Source organism: Fundulus heteroclitus, unplaced genomic scaffold, assembly GCF_011125445.2.
Source record: "Fundulus heteroclitus isolate FHET01 unplaced genomic scaffold, MU-UCD_Fhet_4.1 scaffold_37, whole genome shotgun sequence".
NCBI classification, from domain to species: Eukaryota; Metazoa; Chordata; class Actinopteri; order Cyprinodontiformes; family Fundulidae; genus Fundulus; species Fundulus heteroclitus.
Window position 1 is genome coordinate 4,266,661 of NW_023396781.1, and position 18,798 is coordinate 4,285,458.

Here is an 18,798-nt window from a genome sequence, read left to right on the forward strand (position 1 = left end):
CCAGGAAGTCAAATTATAGAAGAAGGAAACAAACCTATGAAAAACTATGACTATGACAAATAAGGAACCGTCTCCTGCCATCATGTTTTTTTTTTTTTTTTTTTGGTCTGATTTAAACGGAATTCCTTTGACTTGCCGATCTGAAAGAATAGTTAAAAAAATTTTGGAGTGATGTTCTGTTAAAAGGTTACATTAATTAAAATCTCTCAGTGTCTTCATTGAACTGGATCTTTTGAGCTAGGACCTCTTTTAAGACAGTAGAAAACCGCTTTGGTCTTCATCCCTAAAGGATTGGCGGTTAGCTAGAGCCTCCTTCATTGATCTAGTGTGTTACATTGCACTAATGTAAAACCTCATTACGAGCCTGCAGTTAGTCAGTTTTGCTGCATATAACCCATTTCTGGTGCAGCGGAGTGTAGCTAAAGGAACAGTTTTGCTCTTTCCTGTGTTCATAAAAGAAAGGCCAACAGGTCAGAGAACTTTGGGAAAAAAGACCGTCTAATAAACCAGATAATCAATCTGACAGATTTAGAGCTAAAGCTCTCAAAATAGTTATTTCAAACTGCTGAGTAGAACAAATTCAATCAATTACTCGTAAAGCCAAACAAAGACATTTTTAACACTTAGAGATTTTTCCTGAGCACCTGACACGGGATTTCAGGACGTGTCTGCTCTTGTAAAGCAGCAGCAGACGATGAGAAGGAGAGCAGTTTGCCTTTAATTACAGGCTGAAGTCATCCCACCAACTCAACTGTGTAATCTGACGTCTTGCTATTGTGACACAATCCTCATGTGTCCCTTCAATCCTGTTCATGCGGTCCGCGCCTGCTGCACAGGTGTTCCCCTGACGGGGCTGCGCTCATCCTTTGCAAACATCACAAACACATACTCTGTCCTGTAATTGTCAGCGCATGCTGACTCAGCCTATTTCCAGTCTGTGTGTTCGACTGAACTCAACAACATATCATTAGAGACCATCCGCCTCCCCCCAGGCTGTCCCCGACTCGTCTAAAGCCTGGTTTCTGTCTGAGAACATCCATCTGTCATTTCCCCTCAGATTCGCTTCACATTCCAGACTGAAACGGGTCTTTTCTAAGTCTGACATTTTAGGATTTAAGGAGTGGGCGGATTGACCTGTTGTCTTCTTCTCGTGCCTCGGGTTCAAACTTCACGAGAGAAAAGGTCCACAATGCCTTCAGGGCTGGAGGTAAAACACAGCCTTCGTGCAGAGGCTAAAAGGGGCCGGAGGGGAGTTGGGATGTGAAAGAGTTGGACCAGTTAACCAAACACTAAGATAAATAACTCAAGTGGAAAAAGCATTTGCACAAAGGGAGAGGTCCGCTTGGATGAAATACTTGAATGTTGGACGGGACATTAAAGGGTGACTCCACTAACTCCCGCTCTTAAATATATTACCGTACATGTTCTGCAAACACATGGGTACATTCCCCTTGTTCAACAACTCAACTAGTTTTTATGTTTTCCACTAAATCACACATACTTCTAATGGTTATGTTGTGTTTATCAGCATTCCTGTAACTTATTAGAAAAATAAACTCCCGCTGTTTTCTGACAGAGGAAACAACAGAGAGTTGAAGTCAAAGCCATCAATGTTAAACCTTCAAGAAAGACAGTTACAGGCTCATACCGGTGGACTTATGTAAGAAGGGGATTAGGACAAAACCCACCAAGATCTCCGCAGACCAGGACACTATGCTCATCCTTTATTACCACTACTGTTATCACCTGCTGTTTTCAGGTTTTGACAGGATTTTTAACGCAAAATGTTATTACAGTCTTGGTTAGAGCTAAAATGATAGCCTTTTGTCTACGTCAGGATCTCATGCTGCAACAGTCTAACACAGACGATTCATTAAAGGCTTTGCTAAATGAGATGAAATAAACCCTCTTTCCTAGACAAAGCTACTAGCTGAGCTTTTACTGCAACTGCATGTTCTCTCTTTCTTCTTCTAGACCTGAAAACGCTCAGAGTTGACCTGCTCAGCCATGTTTCTCTTCAAGATGAGACAGACTAATGAAGCTACTGCTGCCATTACCCCTTTACTTTTGCCTCACACAGAAAGTACTCCTGAATCAGTGCTTCTGTGTTCTCTTTGTGTCTCTGCTCTGTCTTGTTAAACCCCCAGTGGGTATTAGCAGGTGGCTGTTTACACTGAGCTTGGTCCTGCTGGAGGTTTGTTTCCCCTCCACTGTTGCGACATGCATGCTCGGTATGAGGGATTGCTGCAAAGTCAATGACACAATGTGGGGATGCACTAATAACACAAAAATGCAGTAATAAGAATCAGACACAGTCTGCAATGTAGAGGTGCTGGTGCCTATCTGGACAGGTCGACAGTCTATCACAGAGCATATATATATATATATATATATATATATATATATATATATATATATATGTGTGTGTATATATATATATATATATAATATATATATATATATATATATAATATATGTGTATATATATATATAGATATATATATATATATTATATATATATATATATATATATATATATATATATATATATATACATACATACATACATATATATATATATATATATATATATATATATATATATATGTATATATATATATATAATATATATACACAGAAAGAGAGACAGACTGGTGATCTTGTGAAGCTGAACATGTAGGTGTCTGTAAGCCCTCGGGTCAAACTGGGAATCAGGTCATAACCTGGGTGTGACAGGCCAGCTGCTTTTACAGCCCAGGTGGTTGTGGTACATCTCTATGGGTGGTCGGCGGTCAGGAACAACTGCAGATCTGTTGTTTTGGAAGGACTGACTCCTGACTAAAACAAGCATTTTGATATTTAGACTAAAATACCTCTCAGTTCTTTGTTAAATGAATAACCCCACTGCCACTGATCACTTCAGACCTTCTGTCCTTCAGATGTTTCCTCCTGCAGTGATGATGATCCTGGTCAGAAATGAAGCTGTTGTTGCTCTGGAGGCATGGCTGTGGACGGCTAGCAGCTCCCTAAACCGGGCCAACCTGAGCCAGAACCTGAGCTCAGCAGGGGAACTGTTCCTCAGAGGAAGCATTTCCAAAGCTAAACCTGTCGTTCACCTCCAACCTGTGTGAAACCCTCCACCCAGCTCAGTCAGAGGCCATTACACTGGTCTGTAGTTTAGCTTTTACAGCTGTCCCACTGCTGAGTTCCAGGATTCCTCAGACGGGCATTCCTCTGGGGCGTTTAAAACAAAATGTTGTCTTTGCGTCATTTTCATTTCTAGCTGCTTTTGAACTTTGATTCTTTCCTGTCTGAAACTAAAATAATTTGCCTGAAAATAAAGGCAGATTCTCAGCAGACAAGCATCAAATGAAAAAAGCCTTTGGTGCGATCAGATCCGCACCGTTTGATGACAAATATCCCATATCCATGGTGTACCAGTCATTTATTTAAGACCATCATAAGGTAACTGCTGGTGTTTAAAACATTAATTCAGTTCTAAGAATTTTGATACATAGAGGTAAGGAAAGATAAGCTAACAACACCTGCTAAAGCTTATTGCACAGAACATTAAGCCTTTATGCCGTTCTACCATAGTTTCCACGTCATGACTGCAAATGTTTTCAGTTTTAGTAACATTTTCGTGCTTGGAACCTTCCTTTCATTTTAGTCATATGTGCTCACTGGAACAAAAGTTCCTCTACGGATGTCTTAGTTCTTGCTCCTGTCATGTTCATGTTGATACAGATATCAACATGAACATGACAACTGTATTGTCTATGCATGTAGAAATCAGTTAGGTTTTGCTTCTCGAAATGACATAAAACCCTTATGATGTTGTGCAAAGGTAAAACATGGGATTAATGGGGTTGTGGTGCAGCAATAGCACCGTTTGACAGACATACATCTAACCATTAGGTTTTTTTTGTGGCTTTATTTTTATGTTGAATATGATAAAAGTAACAACAATAAAAGATTTTAAAAATCCTCTCAGTTTTGGTCATTAATCTGTGACTGCAAAGCATCAGAAATTAAGACGTTGTAGATAATATGCTAAAATGGATCCATTCAGCTGAGCTGCTACTCTGTACACAAGAACTGCATTCATCCACCCGTCCTCTATCTGTAACCATTGTCCCTGCAGGGTCATGGGGGGCTGGTGCCTATTTCTAGAGATCACTGGGCGGGAGGCGGAGTACACCCTGGACAGGTCACCAGTCCATCACAGGGACGCCCAGGTGAGCGAACGAAGCACTCACTCTCTCATTCCCAAGGGCAATTTAAAGAGAAACAAAGAACCTAACAGAAATGTTTTTGGACTGTGGGAGGAACAGGACCTCTTGCAGCAAGGCAGCAGTGTTAAAACTGAGCCTGTGAGTCAGGTGCTGATAAATCGCTGCAGCATGCGCTAATGCTCTCATTAAATCAGGCTCAACGCCGACACTTACAGCTACACCCCAACATGCAGCGTAGCTGGGATCATGAGGGTTGTGTCATCAGCACCGAGGATGATAGCCAGATGCCCTCCACTTATCAAAGTAAAAGCCCGACCCCAGTACTGCTCTGTCCTGCCAGACACCATTATGATAACGCAGGAATGTGCAGGAGCATTGTAGCTTCAGTCAGAGCTCCTCTGGGATAATTCCCACTAACAAGTTAGGTTGGAGCTGCTCATCCCTCCAATTAGAGGCCAAGACAACGCTGCAAAAGTTCACAACTAGAAACTAAACGTTTGGAGAACAGTTTTAGGGGTTCCGGAAAAAAACAAAATCTGTCATAGAGAAGAAACCTCAGATTACAGCCGATCGCTTCAGGCTCCAGGCTGGAAAAAAGCTCCTCAGACAATCTCCCGCTCCTTCCTGAGCGTGTCCAGAGACAAAAACAATGACGGAGAGGCAGGAGTCGTCCTCCCAGCTGCACTGAGCGCAGCCATCTTCACAGCGGCCCTTTCTTCCTGTTCTCAGTAACATGGCAAACAATGTGTCTGCTGTCAAGCCGAGCAAAGAGGCTCCCCTCACGGCAGCAACAATGAGCAGATTTATCATGCCTCCCACCACCAAACATCTGTGGGATCTGCTCCACAGCAGGTGTGGGGGGGCTCCTACTGTAAATAAGCTGACAGTGATATCTGAGTGGGGCTCAGCTGAGGAATGTGGAGCAACCTGACGCCACCATCAGAGAAGGTGAGGCTGAGGAAGCTCGTCATGCCGCTGCACCAATTCACACAACTTTGGACTTCTTTGTTTTGTTTTATTGAACCTTTATTTGAGCAGCTGAGACAGTTAAGAATCAGTTTTCATTTACAACGCTGACCCGGCCGACAGGCAGCAGTCAAAACAAGTAGAACAAAAAAAAGAATTACAAGGTGCTTCTTAATCTACAGAGAGAAGAGGAAATGCCATTTCTAGACATTATTTGCACATCAGAAGCAGCGGCACTGATCAGAAGCTATCATTTGTACTGAAGCATTGAAAGTAGACACTGGGATGAAGGAATGAAGGTTCCAGTCGTTTGGGCCAGCAAACCGAAATGAGGAGCGACCCAAGGTAGCGCAGATCTTTGGAGTGGCTGTGGTCATAAAGTTCCTGAAGTGTACATTTTTTCCATATAATTGTCTGACCTATATTCCAATGACATATAATCTCCATGCACAGGCGGAAGGAAAACAGCAAGAGTAGATGTTTTCCTACTTTGATGCTGGAATTGAGACAGGAGAAGCTAAAAATCCTCCATCCTGTAGGGCAGAGTCCTTTCGTTTTCTAAATTGTCTTGGATAATTGTAACAGTCTCATAATGTTGATGAATGAAGTAACTGCCACAGACATCCCAAAGCAGTGAGAAGGCCAAAGCTGATCCTACCATTAGAAAACGCTTGATGCTTCAGTTTCATGAAGGAAACCCTGCTTTAAAACATGCACATAAATTCACTTTAGGGTTAAAGGGGGGAAACTGAAGCTTTTCTGATGAAGCACCTCATCAAAGCTGCAGTTTCACACTTTGACAGTCTTTATTGTCACTCAACCTCACATTCCCAATTAACATTAGAGTGAAATTTTGTTGCAAGGCTGCGAGTACAAACTCGTAAAGAGAAGCATTATAAACAGAAGTAGTAGTCATTGGGCAGGAATGCAGCAACAAACCAAAAAGGACATTTTATATGATAAAATGGTAAATGGCTTGTGCTTGTACAGCGCTTTAACTAGTCCGACGACCCCAAAGCACTTAAATCAGTCAGTCACACATTCACACCTTGACGGTGGTGAGCTATGTTAGTAGCCACAGCTGCCCTGGGGCAGATTGACAGAGGCAAGTCTGCCATACAACGGCACCACAGCATCGCTGGTAGCGTCTTGCCCAAGGACACAACGGCTGAAACGGTCGGCGTTGGGGATCGAACTGGCAACCTGGTTCAATGCACAGAAAAGTTCTGTGTCGGACGATATGAGCAGTGCAAGGATATGTATATATATTATATATATATATATATATATATATATATATATATATATATATATATATATATTCTTGGCATTAGGACATATCACTGGGCATAAGCCGTGGTGGTTAGAGGATCAGCGACCAGACACCACTGCTGTGGGTTGGTATGTAGAAAAATGAACACAGATGTATTTTTGATACATCTCATAACTTCGACTGAGAGATGTCTAACAGCTCTGTTTATGTGCTGTGTGTTTCTCCCTCCTGAGGCCTCCTGCTGTGCTCTGGAGATGGCTTCATTTTCTTAAAGCTTACATCTGATCAGCACATGGCTGGCTCCGTTGGTTATTCATGAATGACCAAAGCAGCTTATAAAGGGAATCCTGTGAGCAGCGACATGATGAGACTCTTCTCTCACAGTACGTCCTTGTGGAGGAATTTTGGGCCTCCTTTACCTCATGGCTTCGGTTCATGGAGGTTTGTGATCATTGGTATCAGCTCAGCTTTCTTAAAGTCCCACCATATGAGGTGTTTGCACTGATTTGTTTTTGTTAAACATGGGGCTGTCCATTACAGCCAGTCATCTCTATGTTGGTCTCATCTGTTCAAAAGTACGTTGTTGGAAAGGTCTAGCTGTGCATTACTTGGCAACACTGAGGTCATTTCTTCTTCTTTTCCTGACTGCCCTGTGATGAACTTTATCATTGACCATGCTAATTGAAGGCTGTAGAATCCTGACTTTGAGGTTAAATTACCGGGACATCCATTTCTAAGATGATCGGCAGCTGCTCTGAATGTTTTTGTGTTGTGAATAATCTTTCTCTCTGTTAAATGATACACTTCAAACAGTGTATACGGCAAACTACCCTCACTCCTACAGTCATCGGGTGTTCACACGCTGCTACCTTCCTCCTCTTAAATCTCACGGACTGACTGAACGAGAACATCTGGCGGTAGGTTATTAGAGCTATGACTGATTTGGGCGTATCTCTGGGATGCTGCATGCCGTCGTCCTCCAGAGCCTCCATCCTGTCCCGTGGAGGAGGAGGAATCCACATCTGTTTTTCTTTTCGTTATATTGTTGCAGCCACCGCAGAAGCCTTGTTTACGGTTCTCAGTTTTCAATAAAGAGGTTTAAATGAAAAGAGGAGGCCAGAAAAGTTTTATGACTGCCAGAGAAAATGAAAAATCGGCTTTTAAAGGTTTCTGTGGAGCCTCCAGGAATGAAAGGCTGGGTCTTACAACAAGCAAGCTGCTGATCTCAGTCAACTGACAACCCGTTTGTTTCCCATCCCCACGACCACGTAAACACCTCAGCTCAGCGCAGTTAGTCACCTTTTGACACATGAGCGCGTCGGCCACCGCAGGGAGCCAGTCGTGTTTACGGAGACCTCACAGGTCTCAAATATAGGAACGACTTTCAAGTGTCTGCAGGTAGTTCAAGGATACAGACCTGAGAAGAGTGAAAGAAGCGAGGCAACGCACCCTTAATGAAGAGACGGCTGTGTGACATGTGTCTGTTAGAGAGCAAGGCTGCACAGCTGGAAGTGCTGGTGTGTTGGAAGAAGGAAATAAAAGAAGGTTATTTTACCTTTTCTCCAGGGAGCCAGAATGGAGAAGGATCTCTGCCAGCTGATGACCAACCCAGCCTTCTTCCTCTTCATACTCATGTTGCTGAAGGACTTGCTTTGGTTAAAAAAAAACTTTAGAGTAAAGAAAGATCCAACTCCCTCAGGTATTCCTCATTGGGCTGACTCTATTCTGAAGTTGAGCTGTAGAAGAAAGGCGTCTCCGTCAGCGCGGAGGCAGTCATGACACCTGGTCCTGCAGGAATGCAGGAGTTGTGGCAGGAGCGGCTCACAGATCTGTGACTGTAGGCAGTTCCTTCAGCGGAGCAGCAGAGAGGGGCTGGACTTCAGCAGCAGGAGGAGGGAAACACTCTGAGCAGCGCTGAGATTTCTGTTGAGCCCAAAGAGGAACAGTTCAATTCAAAAGCAACCTTTTCCATTTGAGTTCAGGTTCTGGGTTTGTGAAGACTTTCAGACACCTCCAGCAGCACACTGAACACCCCGGGGTTGTCATGAGAACATGGCCACATTAAACAGAGCCATACAGGAAACACATCATTCACACCAAACAACTGTATTGCTTTCCTTTAAGGAAGAATTTTATACTTTTCTTACTTGTGAATAAGAAATGTATGAAATTCTACGTCATCCTCCTCTTCTTCTCTACCTGCTCTCTGTCAGGGTCACCAGAGCAGATCATCTACCTCCATCTCAGCCTCCATAGCACCCTCTTCTGTCACACCAACCCTCCGCATGTCCTCCTTCACCACATCCCACAAACTTCTCTGTTGCTCTCCCTCCACATTCAGGATGCTTGGTCCAGAATGTCTGTCATGGCTCCTCTGCACATGTCTATGCCATCTGCTCCGTCTCCTTCAGCCGTCCCTGCCTGCTGCTTTGGATGCTTGGCCCCAGGTTCTTGAGTTCCTTCACTTTTAAAACTCACTGTTGCAGCTACCTTCCTCTCATTTACATACAGACACTTGATAACACATTGGCTTTGTCACAATGACATCTCTGACATCAGGGACGTTTACTGGTCAGCATTCCAACACAACATAGAAGATATTTATATTATAAATAGGTTTCAACTTCTGTTCTAACTAACAAAACTCTGAAAAGGATTTTACTATAATCAATATAGCTTTGAACATCAACAAATCTCTGCTTATTCTTCTCTGTTAAGCTACTCAGACTCAGCCAGATTGGATGGAGAGCGTCTGAGAACATCGGTTATCAAGTCTTACCACAGATTCTTGGTTAGCTTTAGGTCTGGACTTTGACTGGGTCATATTAACATGAATCTGCTTTGATCTAAACTGTTGCCTTGTATCTGTGGCTGGACGTTTAGGGTGGTTGCCCTGCTGGAAGGTGAACCTCCACCCCAGACTCAGGTGTTGCTGAGACAGGGAGACTAATTAACACGAAGGAAGCTGAACCAAGACACACGGGGACTTCTCACCAAAACCTGATCTGAGAAAAATGTATTAATAGAACAGAGCACAAGAAACTAAACAGAAAAGTGTGAACTAATATGGCAAGTTCTGAATGAACATGGATAAAACAACAAGGAAATACTGAAAACCCAAAATAAAACCAAAAGCAAACACCAGGAGATGGTGACACATTTATCATGTTCCTTTCCCGTTAGTTATGCACTTTGTATTGGTCTGTCACATAATGGATTAAAACGCCATGTGGTCGGAACAACAAGTAGAAAGGGTTTGAATACTTTTGTGCGGCTCTGTTTTGCCAGCTGTAACTTTGGTGCCTAACTATGTAAAAACCAAGTTCAGTTGGGATTAATCCCCTGCAAAGGCATGCCGTTATCTGCAGATCAAGCCGTGTACTTTTCTTACTGTCCCCACCCAGTGAGTGTGTCTTGCAACAACTGACCTAAAATATTTGAACAGCACCAAGAATGGGAGGGGACTGAGCAGTGCTGCCTTTAATTACCAGCCATGGAGCAATGCTAAAGTATGGATCAGATAGTGGGATAAAGACTCCGTCACAATGGCATTTTATTATGCTGACAGCTACACACGCACACACACACACATACACACACACACATACACATACACACACTGCTCCTTTCATGCTGCATTACATTATAACTCTTGGCTTGATGTTATCTAAATATCACATTTCTTCCAAATATTGACTCTTTATTGGATATCAGCCTTCTTGGAACCTTTCTAAACATCATTCACCTTTTCCTGGAACAGAAAAATAAACTAAACAAAGTCATGAAAATAAGACACGTCCACATTTTTTTATCCCACTGACGTCTTACTTTCAACACAACCTCCTATTACTCCGTCCTTCGGTCATTTAAATTTTCACAACTGGTTGGTGGAGTTTAACTGTTTGTCTGGTATATGTAGACTAAAACTCTGTGTGTCAGAAAACGTGCACCGGACAGCACCCTGAATAATAATAATAATAATAATAATAATAACATTTGCAAGAAATCTGAAAGTGCTACAGTTAATAGAAAACAGATAATAAAATAAGAAAAGGGATATTTGTGTATTTTAATTAAAATGTAATTAAAATACACAAATAAAAGTTTTACGGCAATTACACACCAGAAAACGAATGGCAAAACAAAGTCTGAAGACATTATATCCAACTTAAACCGTGGTGGTGGCAGCATCATGCTGTGGGGAGACTTTTATTGAGTAGTAACTGAATAAAGCTGGCTTGAAATGGATGGAGCTAAATCCTGGAAGAAAACCTGTTAGAGGCTGCAGAAGACCTGGGACAAAGGTGGAAGTTGACCTTCCAGCAAGACAACCGCTCTAAACATGCTGCCGGACAAATTATGGGATAGATCAAAGCCTGTTCATTTGTTAGAATGACCTAGTCAAAGTCCACAACTAAAATCCGACAATTAATCTGTGAGAAGCTTTGAAAACTGATGTTCACAGATGTTCTTCATCCAGTCTGACAGAGCATGAGCTGCTTTATTAAGAACAATGAAAAGGAATATATCCAGAGAAGTTGTCTCCTCCGAGCAAGCCAGTCAGGGATTTGTCTGCAGTATTGAAGGCAAATTTATTTATTCATTTATTAGTTATTAAAGGAGTTGGCTGTTGGAGCATCATTTTATGGTTCAACCTTCCAGGTACTGAATTAAGGTAAAGTTGAGGAATGTTGAAGTCCTCTCCATCCACTGAAGAGGAGCAAAACAGACACAACAGCATGACATTACCACCACTATGTTTGAAAGTTATGTGTTCGTAGGTGGAACCTCCCCCCGTCTCCTCACACATCTCAGAAACTTTTAATATTGCCTATCAGTGCTGTTTATTGCAAGTCATCTCAGAAAGCGAAGCTCATATATTATATAGACTCATTACCCATAGAGTGAAATAGGCAACACCTTTCTTTCATGTAATATTGATGATCATGGCTACAGATGACGACAACCGGAAATTCAGTGTCTCATAAACTTACAATGTTGTGAAAATGATAATTATTCGAACTCATGGAGTCACATCCTAATCAGCAAATCAACTCAAACGCCTGCAAAGGTTTCCTGAGTGGACTGAGGGTGGAGATGGTGCCTCAAGAGCTCCTACACACAGAAGAATCTTATACATAGGCTGCAAGCGTCTCACCTTTGAGTTATGTTAAAACATATAAAATGGATCATCTTAGACAAAGCATGATCTTTAGGGCAACATCTGTGTGATTAACGGTGCTCTCTCTGCAATCATGTTAGAAGCACTACAAGAGGAGCAGCCCAAGACCAAGAAAGAAGTTCCTGCTTCCACATCATACCTTCAAGCTAGACTGAAATTTGGAGCTGTCCACAAGAATAAACCAAATAAGTTGTGCAGAAAGGTTTCATAGTCAGACAAGATAAAGATTATTAGGCTCCTTGAACCAAGAAGTACAGGTACATCTCAAAAAATTTGAATATTGCGTATTCTGTCCTGGCTGACAGATAGCGAACAAAATGAGAGACCCAGTAGATTTGATTGAGGCTGCTTTACTGAACCTTCTCAGTTAATTTTTGTAAAACTGCAATACAAAAGAAATATGCAATGTATTACATTTTAGATATATAAACTACCTTTAGCAGTTTAAATTCCTGTAAATACACTCAGTTACATTACAAGAAATAATCATCAAACAAAATGCAGCACGTTCACCAACACAACAAATATGAAGCTCAACAGTGAACTTAATTAGCCTTAGCATCCTAAATAGCCTCACGCTAGCGGTTAGCTTCGCGATTAGCGTTAGCATTATTAGCACGGTTTTAAAACTTGAAAACAGCTCCCTCCAATGCTACAAAATAAAACGGAGGGGTAAGAAACAACAATAAGAACCAACTATGCTTATACTCACTGTTGGTTCCGCTCCAGGATTTAAGCAACTGACTCTCTGTGGTATAGCCTGCTGTGCTGTATGTATGCACACTGAAAAGCCTGGGTATATAACTGCAGTAACGAAAAACCACCACAAGGGGCAACTATTACAAACTCACTGATTCAGAACACTCCCCGCTTGGTATAAATATGTTATACCACCATTGCTCTTATTTATGTGACATAACTAGAACAACATCACTAATGGGTCGAAGATACTTTTTAATTACCCCTTGGCTAAGAGTCTTTACTTCGACCTTACGAACTTTGCCATCTGAACTTGCAATAGCTTTAACTATCCGTCCAAGAGGCCACTCGTTACGTTTAGCTTGAATGTCCTTTATCAAAACAATGTCACCTTCTTGGAGGCCAGGCTTCTTCGAGGTCCACTTTCTTCGAGGTTGAAGTGTTGGGAGGTACTCTAATCTCCACCTTTTCCAGAAAGAGTCTGCCAAGTTCTGAACCTGGCGCCACTGTACCTTGCATAGATGGTCCAGTTCAAAGTTTCCTAGGGGTGCAGGAGTGACACTTGCTTTCTGGGTGAGCAGAGTTGCAGGCGAGAACATTTCAGGAACCTCAGCATCATATGAGATCGGAACCAGTGGTCGAGCATTTATGATGGCCATGACCTCAGCCATCAAGGTTGATAAGACTTCATGAGACAGTCTAGAAGCGCCATGCTTCACTAGGAGTCCATCCAAGATGCGTCTGGCCACTCCTATTAGCCGTTCCCAAGCTCCTCCCATGTGGGAGGAATGGGGAGCGTTAAAGGTCCATGTGCAGTCCTGTTCCTTCAAGAAGTTCTTGAGCTCTGGGTCATCTGTGTTAACTTGAAGTTCTCTGCATGCACCAATGAAATTTGTGCCCCTGTCCGACCTTAGGTGCTTGACGGGTCCACGTATGGATAGAAAGTGCCTGAAGGCATTGATGAAACTTGAAGTAGACATCGTTTCGATAATTTCAAGGTGCACAGCTCTTGTACTTAGACAGACGAAGATGAGTGCCCATCTCTTGCTCTCAGCAGCTCCACCACGTGTGCGCCGAGTGGTGACACTCCATGGGCCAAAAACATCCAGGCCTACATATGTAAAGGGTGGGTCCACTGTCAATCGGTCAGGCGGCAGATCACACATCTTTTGAATTTCTGTCTTTCCTCTCAACTTTTTACAGATTACACATTTGAATATTATGCTGGAGATACACCTCCGCCCTCCCACTATCCAGACACCAGCAGTGCGTAATGCACCTTCTGTGAAGTGGCGACCTTGGTGGGCTACCTTAATGTGATAATGTCGGACGAGAAGAATGGTCACATGATGGCCAGCTGGTAGGATGAGTGGATGTTTCTCTTGGTCTTCCAAATCTGCCCAACGTATCCGGTCTCCAACTCTAATCAATCGACTGCCATCAATGAAGGGATCTAGCTTCATCAGGGGACTTTGGCGGCACACTTTAGAGTTCTGAGTTAAACGTTCTAGCTCCTCTTTATACATATCCTCCTGCACAGCCTTGAAGATAACCATCTTCGCTTGAGAACGCTCTGTGTTGAGTAGCTGATTGCATTGATGCCATCCTTTACAACCATCAGTTTCAGTCTTTTTTGAGAATGTCTTGACTACATGAATGAGGGTTGTCAAGCCTCTTACTAGACTCTTCCAAGTAGAGAAATGTTCAAATCTAGATGATCCAAGAGACGGCTCCCTTATACTTGTCACAAGAGAGGTTACTTGAGGCCGTATGTTTTTGTCTTTGTCTGGACTTATAAGGTCAAAGGTTTCTGCTTCATCATCTTTTCTTGCATTCAACTGACTGAGAAAAGGGGGGCCAAGCAACCAACTGGATGATGACAGGGATGATACGTGAATTGGCCTGGTTCCCTGGTCTGCAGGGTTTTTGTCAGTCGATACATACTGCCACTGTTTTGGATCAGTAGAGCCTCGAATGCGAGCTACTCTGTTAGCTACATAGGTATAGAACCTTCGTGATCTGTTGTGTATGTAGCCCAACACGACGCGACTATCAGTGAAGAACCTGACTGCTTGTAACTCTATATCTATCTCAGACTGGATTGTTTCTGCCAGCTCGACTGCCAGGACAGCTGCACACAACTCCAGGCGTGGTACAGTATGCATTGGATAAGGAGCTAGCTTTGATTTTCCCATTGCAAACCCCACATGCCATGTTCCATCAATGTCCAAGGCACGCAGGTAGGCTACAGCAGCTATGGCCGCAGTTGAGGCATCTGCAAAGACACATAGTTCTGTCCTTTCAATACATGACAAGGAGACTGGAATGTATGCTCTCTGGATGCAAACCTGTTCAAGTGCAATTAAGGAGTCAGTCCATGCTTTCCACTGTGTCTCTTTTTCTGCTGGCAGAGGTGTATCCCACTCATACTGCTCTGAGGAAATGTCTCTCACCAGTGCTTTGCCTTGGACTGTGATGGGGGAAGCAAATCCAAGGGGATCGTAAAGACTGTTTACAGTGGACAGCATGCCTCTACGAGTGAATGGTTTAACATCTCTTGAGACCCTAAATGTGAAACTGTCAGACTGGAGTGCCCAGCTTAAACCCAAACTCCGCTGGAGGGGCAAAGGGTCAGCTCCTAAATCTAGATCTTTAAAGTCACTTGCTCGCTCCTCCATGGAAAAGGCCTCCATGACCCTTGTGTCATTGGAAGCTATTTTGTGAAGTTTTAAGTTGGACTCAGCCAACAAGGCTCTAGTCCGCTGCAGGAGATCAATAGCCATGTTGTGAGTAGCTAACGAGGTGAGCGCATCATCCACATAGAAATTTCTGAACACAAACTGTTTTGCATCTGTTCCATGTTCCAGTTCTCCATGTTCTGCAGCTTTCCTTAGACCATACGTTGCTACTGCTGGTGACGGACTATTTCCAAATACATGCACAGTCATCCAGTAGTCGATGACCTCTTCATCTGGATTATTATCTCGATACCACAGGAAACGTAGGTAGTTGCGATGGTCTTCTCTGACCTTGAACCCATAGAACATTTTTTCCACATCTGCTGTGACCGCTATTTGCTCCTTTCTGAATCTCAAGAGAACACCAATTAGTGTGTTGTTGAGGTTGGGGCCGCTGAGAAGCACATCATTCAGTGATATCCCCTTGTATTCAGCGCTTGAGTCAAAAACCACCCTTATTTTCCCAGGTTTCTGGGGGTGGTATACACCAAAGGTCGGTAAATACCAACACTCTTGGCCTGGTTTTAGTTGGGGTGCTTGCTCTGCCTGGTGATTGACAATCACCGTCTCCATGAAATCAAAGAAGTGCTGTTTCATCTCAGGTCTTTTTATGAATGAACGCTGGAGAGAGGAGAATCTCTGAAAGGCCTGTTCTCGGTTATTAGGAAGTGGATTGCGTGGTGAACGAAAGGGTAGTGGTGCCACCCAGTGGTTTTCATTGTCCATATATACTTCCTGTTCCATTATCCTGAGAAATTCATTGTCATCGACTGACATGGCCGGCTTGTCATCCTCAGATGTTCTCCGGAACACACTTTCCCCCAAGCCATCCTTAACTGTCTCCTGAAAGATCCCCACAGTCTGAAATGGTGTTTGAAGACTATGCTGGACCGGACCTTTAACCTTCTCTTTTACATGGATATTGTTTGCACATGGCTTAAGGAAAGAGGGGCGTCCGTTTTGCAGGACATGTGTCTTATAGGCGTTGACTCCCTCTGTCTTATGAGCACCACCTAGGCTTAATTCCCCAACTATGACCCAACCAAGGTCAAGACGCTGGGCGTATGGTGAGTTGTGAGGTCCATTACGCTGTTCACGTACCTTGTGCAGGCTCAAAATGTCTCTGCCTAACAGTATTAGGATGGGAGCATTGCTGTCAAGTGGAGGAATCTTATCAGCAATTGGTCTGAGGTGGGGAAAATATTGGGCGCACTCAGGAGTCGGGATCTCTGATCGGTCATCAGGCAGATGGCTGCACTCCAATAACGTGGGAAGTTTCACTTTGATTTTTCCGTCAAGTGACTCCACTATGATGTTACTCGCCTTCCTCCCTTCAGTCTCTATTGTGCCAGAGCATGTTTTAAGAGTGTAGGGCGATGAACTGCTGTTGATCTGTAGTAAACTGAAGAACTCTGACTTTACTAGAGACCGATTGCTCTGGTCGTCAAGTACAGCATACACCTGGTGGGACTTAGATGGATGGTCGGTATGGAAAACATTGACTAAGCAGATTTTTGAACAGGATCTGGGCTTTGGGGGACCCCCGCATATCTCTGTGCACTTTGAAGTGATCATAGGGGGTGCAACATCTTCCGTCTCCCCGCTTTGCTTTACCTCAGATGAATGTTGAGCCAGACCACCAAACGACCACAACATCGATAACAGATCGAATGCTCCTGTAGATATGCTTTCCTCTCATCAAGATGTTTTCCTCTGAACCCACGACATTTTGACAGTGGGTGAGGTTTGTTGTGTATTGGACATTGTTTGTCTGGCTCCTCCCCAGGTTTGTGTGTTTTACCGTTTGTAGGAGTAACATCAGTTTTCCTAACTGTCACAGCTGATTTTGCAAAGTATTTTGGTGTTTTATCAGCACTGCATTGACTGGAATTAGGGAACACATTAAATGCAAAACTGGGATCATTGCGCGTTCTAGCCTGTGTACAAACAAAGTCCACAAAAAAACTGAATGGCGGGAAAGGGACACAATAATTTTGTTTATACATAGATCCTTGTGTGATCCAGCGTTCCCTCAGGGAGAAAGGGAGTTTTTCAACAATTGGATTCACGCCCCTTGCTGTATCTAAATACATGAGTCCAGGCAAGAATCCCTCATTCTTTGCAGCTTCTATCTCTCTTAACAAGTCAGACAACTCTCTGAGTTTTTGTGTGTCTTTGTTAGAAACGTCTGGAAAACAGTCTAATTTTCTCATTAGAGCATTTTCTATCACTTCTGGACTTCCATATATTTCCTCCAAGCGCTCCCACACCATAAACACACCTGCTCTGGGATTGTTAACATGTACTGACCTTATCCGCTTGGCTTGAGCTGAAGACTCTGGCCCGAGCCATTTAACCAGGAGGTTGAGCTCTTCCTGATGAGACAGGTTTAACTCCCTTGTAGCTGCTAGGAAAGATGCTTTCCATGCCCAGTAGTTTTCTGGGCTATCATCAAAGGCAAGGAGCCCAGAGCTCACCATCTCTCTTCTCATGAGATACTGAGCTAAGTCAGGTGTTTGAGGTGTAAAGGTTGAATATTTACTACACTGGGTAGGATGAGAGGCTGGAGGTATAGCTGTATTTTCCTTTTGGCACCCAGGAGCAACAGGTGAATGTTTTTGCTTTGGCGAAAATGCTTTTGGGCCAAGAAGAGGTTCACAGCAATCACTATTAAAGGTCCTGGGTTCATTTCCTCTACTAAGGGACCCATGGTGAGAACCTAGAGCCTTGGTCCTGAGGGTTCGGATTTCCTGAGTTTCTCCTGGTGAAATCGGTAGCAGGGGCACAGCATCCTTAAGATCCTGGGGAGCTTGTGGGTCAAATTGCTGAGTTTCTATGTAGTCTCTGGTGCGTTTTTTTGGATCTTCAACAGTCAGCTCTTTTAACTCACTGAGGGAACCTTTTCCGATATTTTCAAGTTCTGCTGCTGCTTCTTCAAATATTGCCGCCTCTTTAGATGCTGCAGTTGCTTCTTTTTCTTGTTTTAACACGTGAAGACTTGCCTCTATTGAAGCCTTTTCTTTCATCATGGCTGCTTCCTTTTCAGCAAAGGACACTTTAATTTTAGCTGCTTCAGCCTTGGCTCTGGCCCTTGTTGCAGCAGCGCTGACTGATGTCCGGGTTGAACTGCGAGACGTGTGTGAAGATGAAACTCTTGACCTCGTCTCCAGCGGAGACTGGTCATCTATATTCTTGCTGCTCATCTTGCAACGGTTTTGCTGTTCACAGTTGTTCAATTGCTGTGTCCCGCTGAGTGGTGAACATTTTACTATTCTGTCCTGGCTGACAGATAGCGAACAAAATGAGGGACCCAGTAGATTTGATTGAGGCTGCTTTACTGAACCTTCTCAGTTAATTTTTGTAAAACTGCAATACAAAAGAAATATGCAATGTATTACATTTTAGATATATAAACTACCTTTAGCAGTTTAAATTCCTGTAAATACACTCAGTTACATTACAAGAAATAATCATCAAACAAAATGCAGCACGTTCACCAACACAACAAATATGAAGCTCAACAGTGAACTTAATTAGCCTTAGCATCCTAAATAGCCTCACGCTAGCGGTTAGCTTCGCGATTAGCGTTAGCATTATTAGCACGGTTTTAAAACTTGAAAACAGCTCCCTCCAATGCTACAAAATAAAACGGAGGGGTAAGAAACAACAATAAGAACCAACTATGCTTATACTCACTGTTGGTTC

At 43.2% G+C, this 18,798-nt stretch overlaps 1 protein-coding gene across 1 annotated transcript in view; it reads right to left on the reverse strand.

The window, feature by feature from the left end:
- The window catches only part of si:ch211-250c4.3 (uncharacterized protein LOC100535981 homolog), a 43,100-nt gene extending 34,800 nt beyond the window's left edge, over window positions 1–8,300 (reverse strand). Inside the window, exon 1 of the mRNA XM_012854702.3 lies at window positions 8,030–8,300. Within this exon, the coding sequence (XP_012710156.2) occupies window positions 8,030–8,108 (79 nt within the window). The 5' untranslated portion in view covers window positions 8,109–8,300. The remainder of the gene's footprint in view (window positions 1–8,029) is intronic.
- Window positions 8,301–18,798: the final 10,498 nt, after the last annotated feature.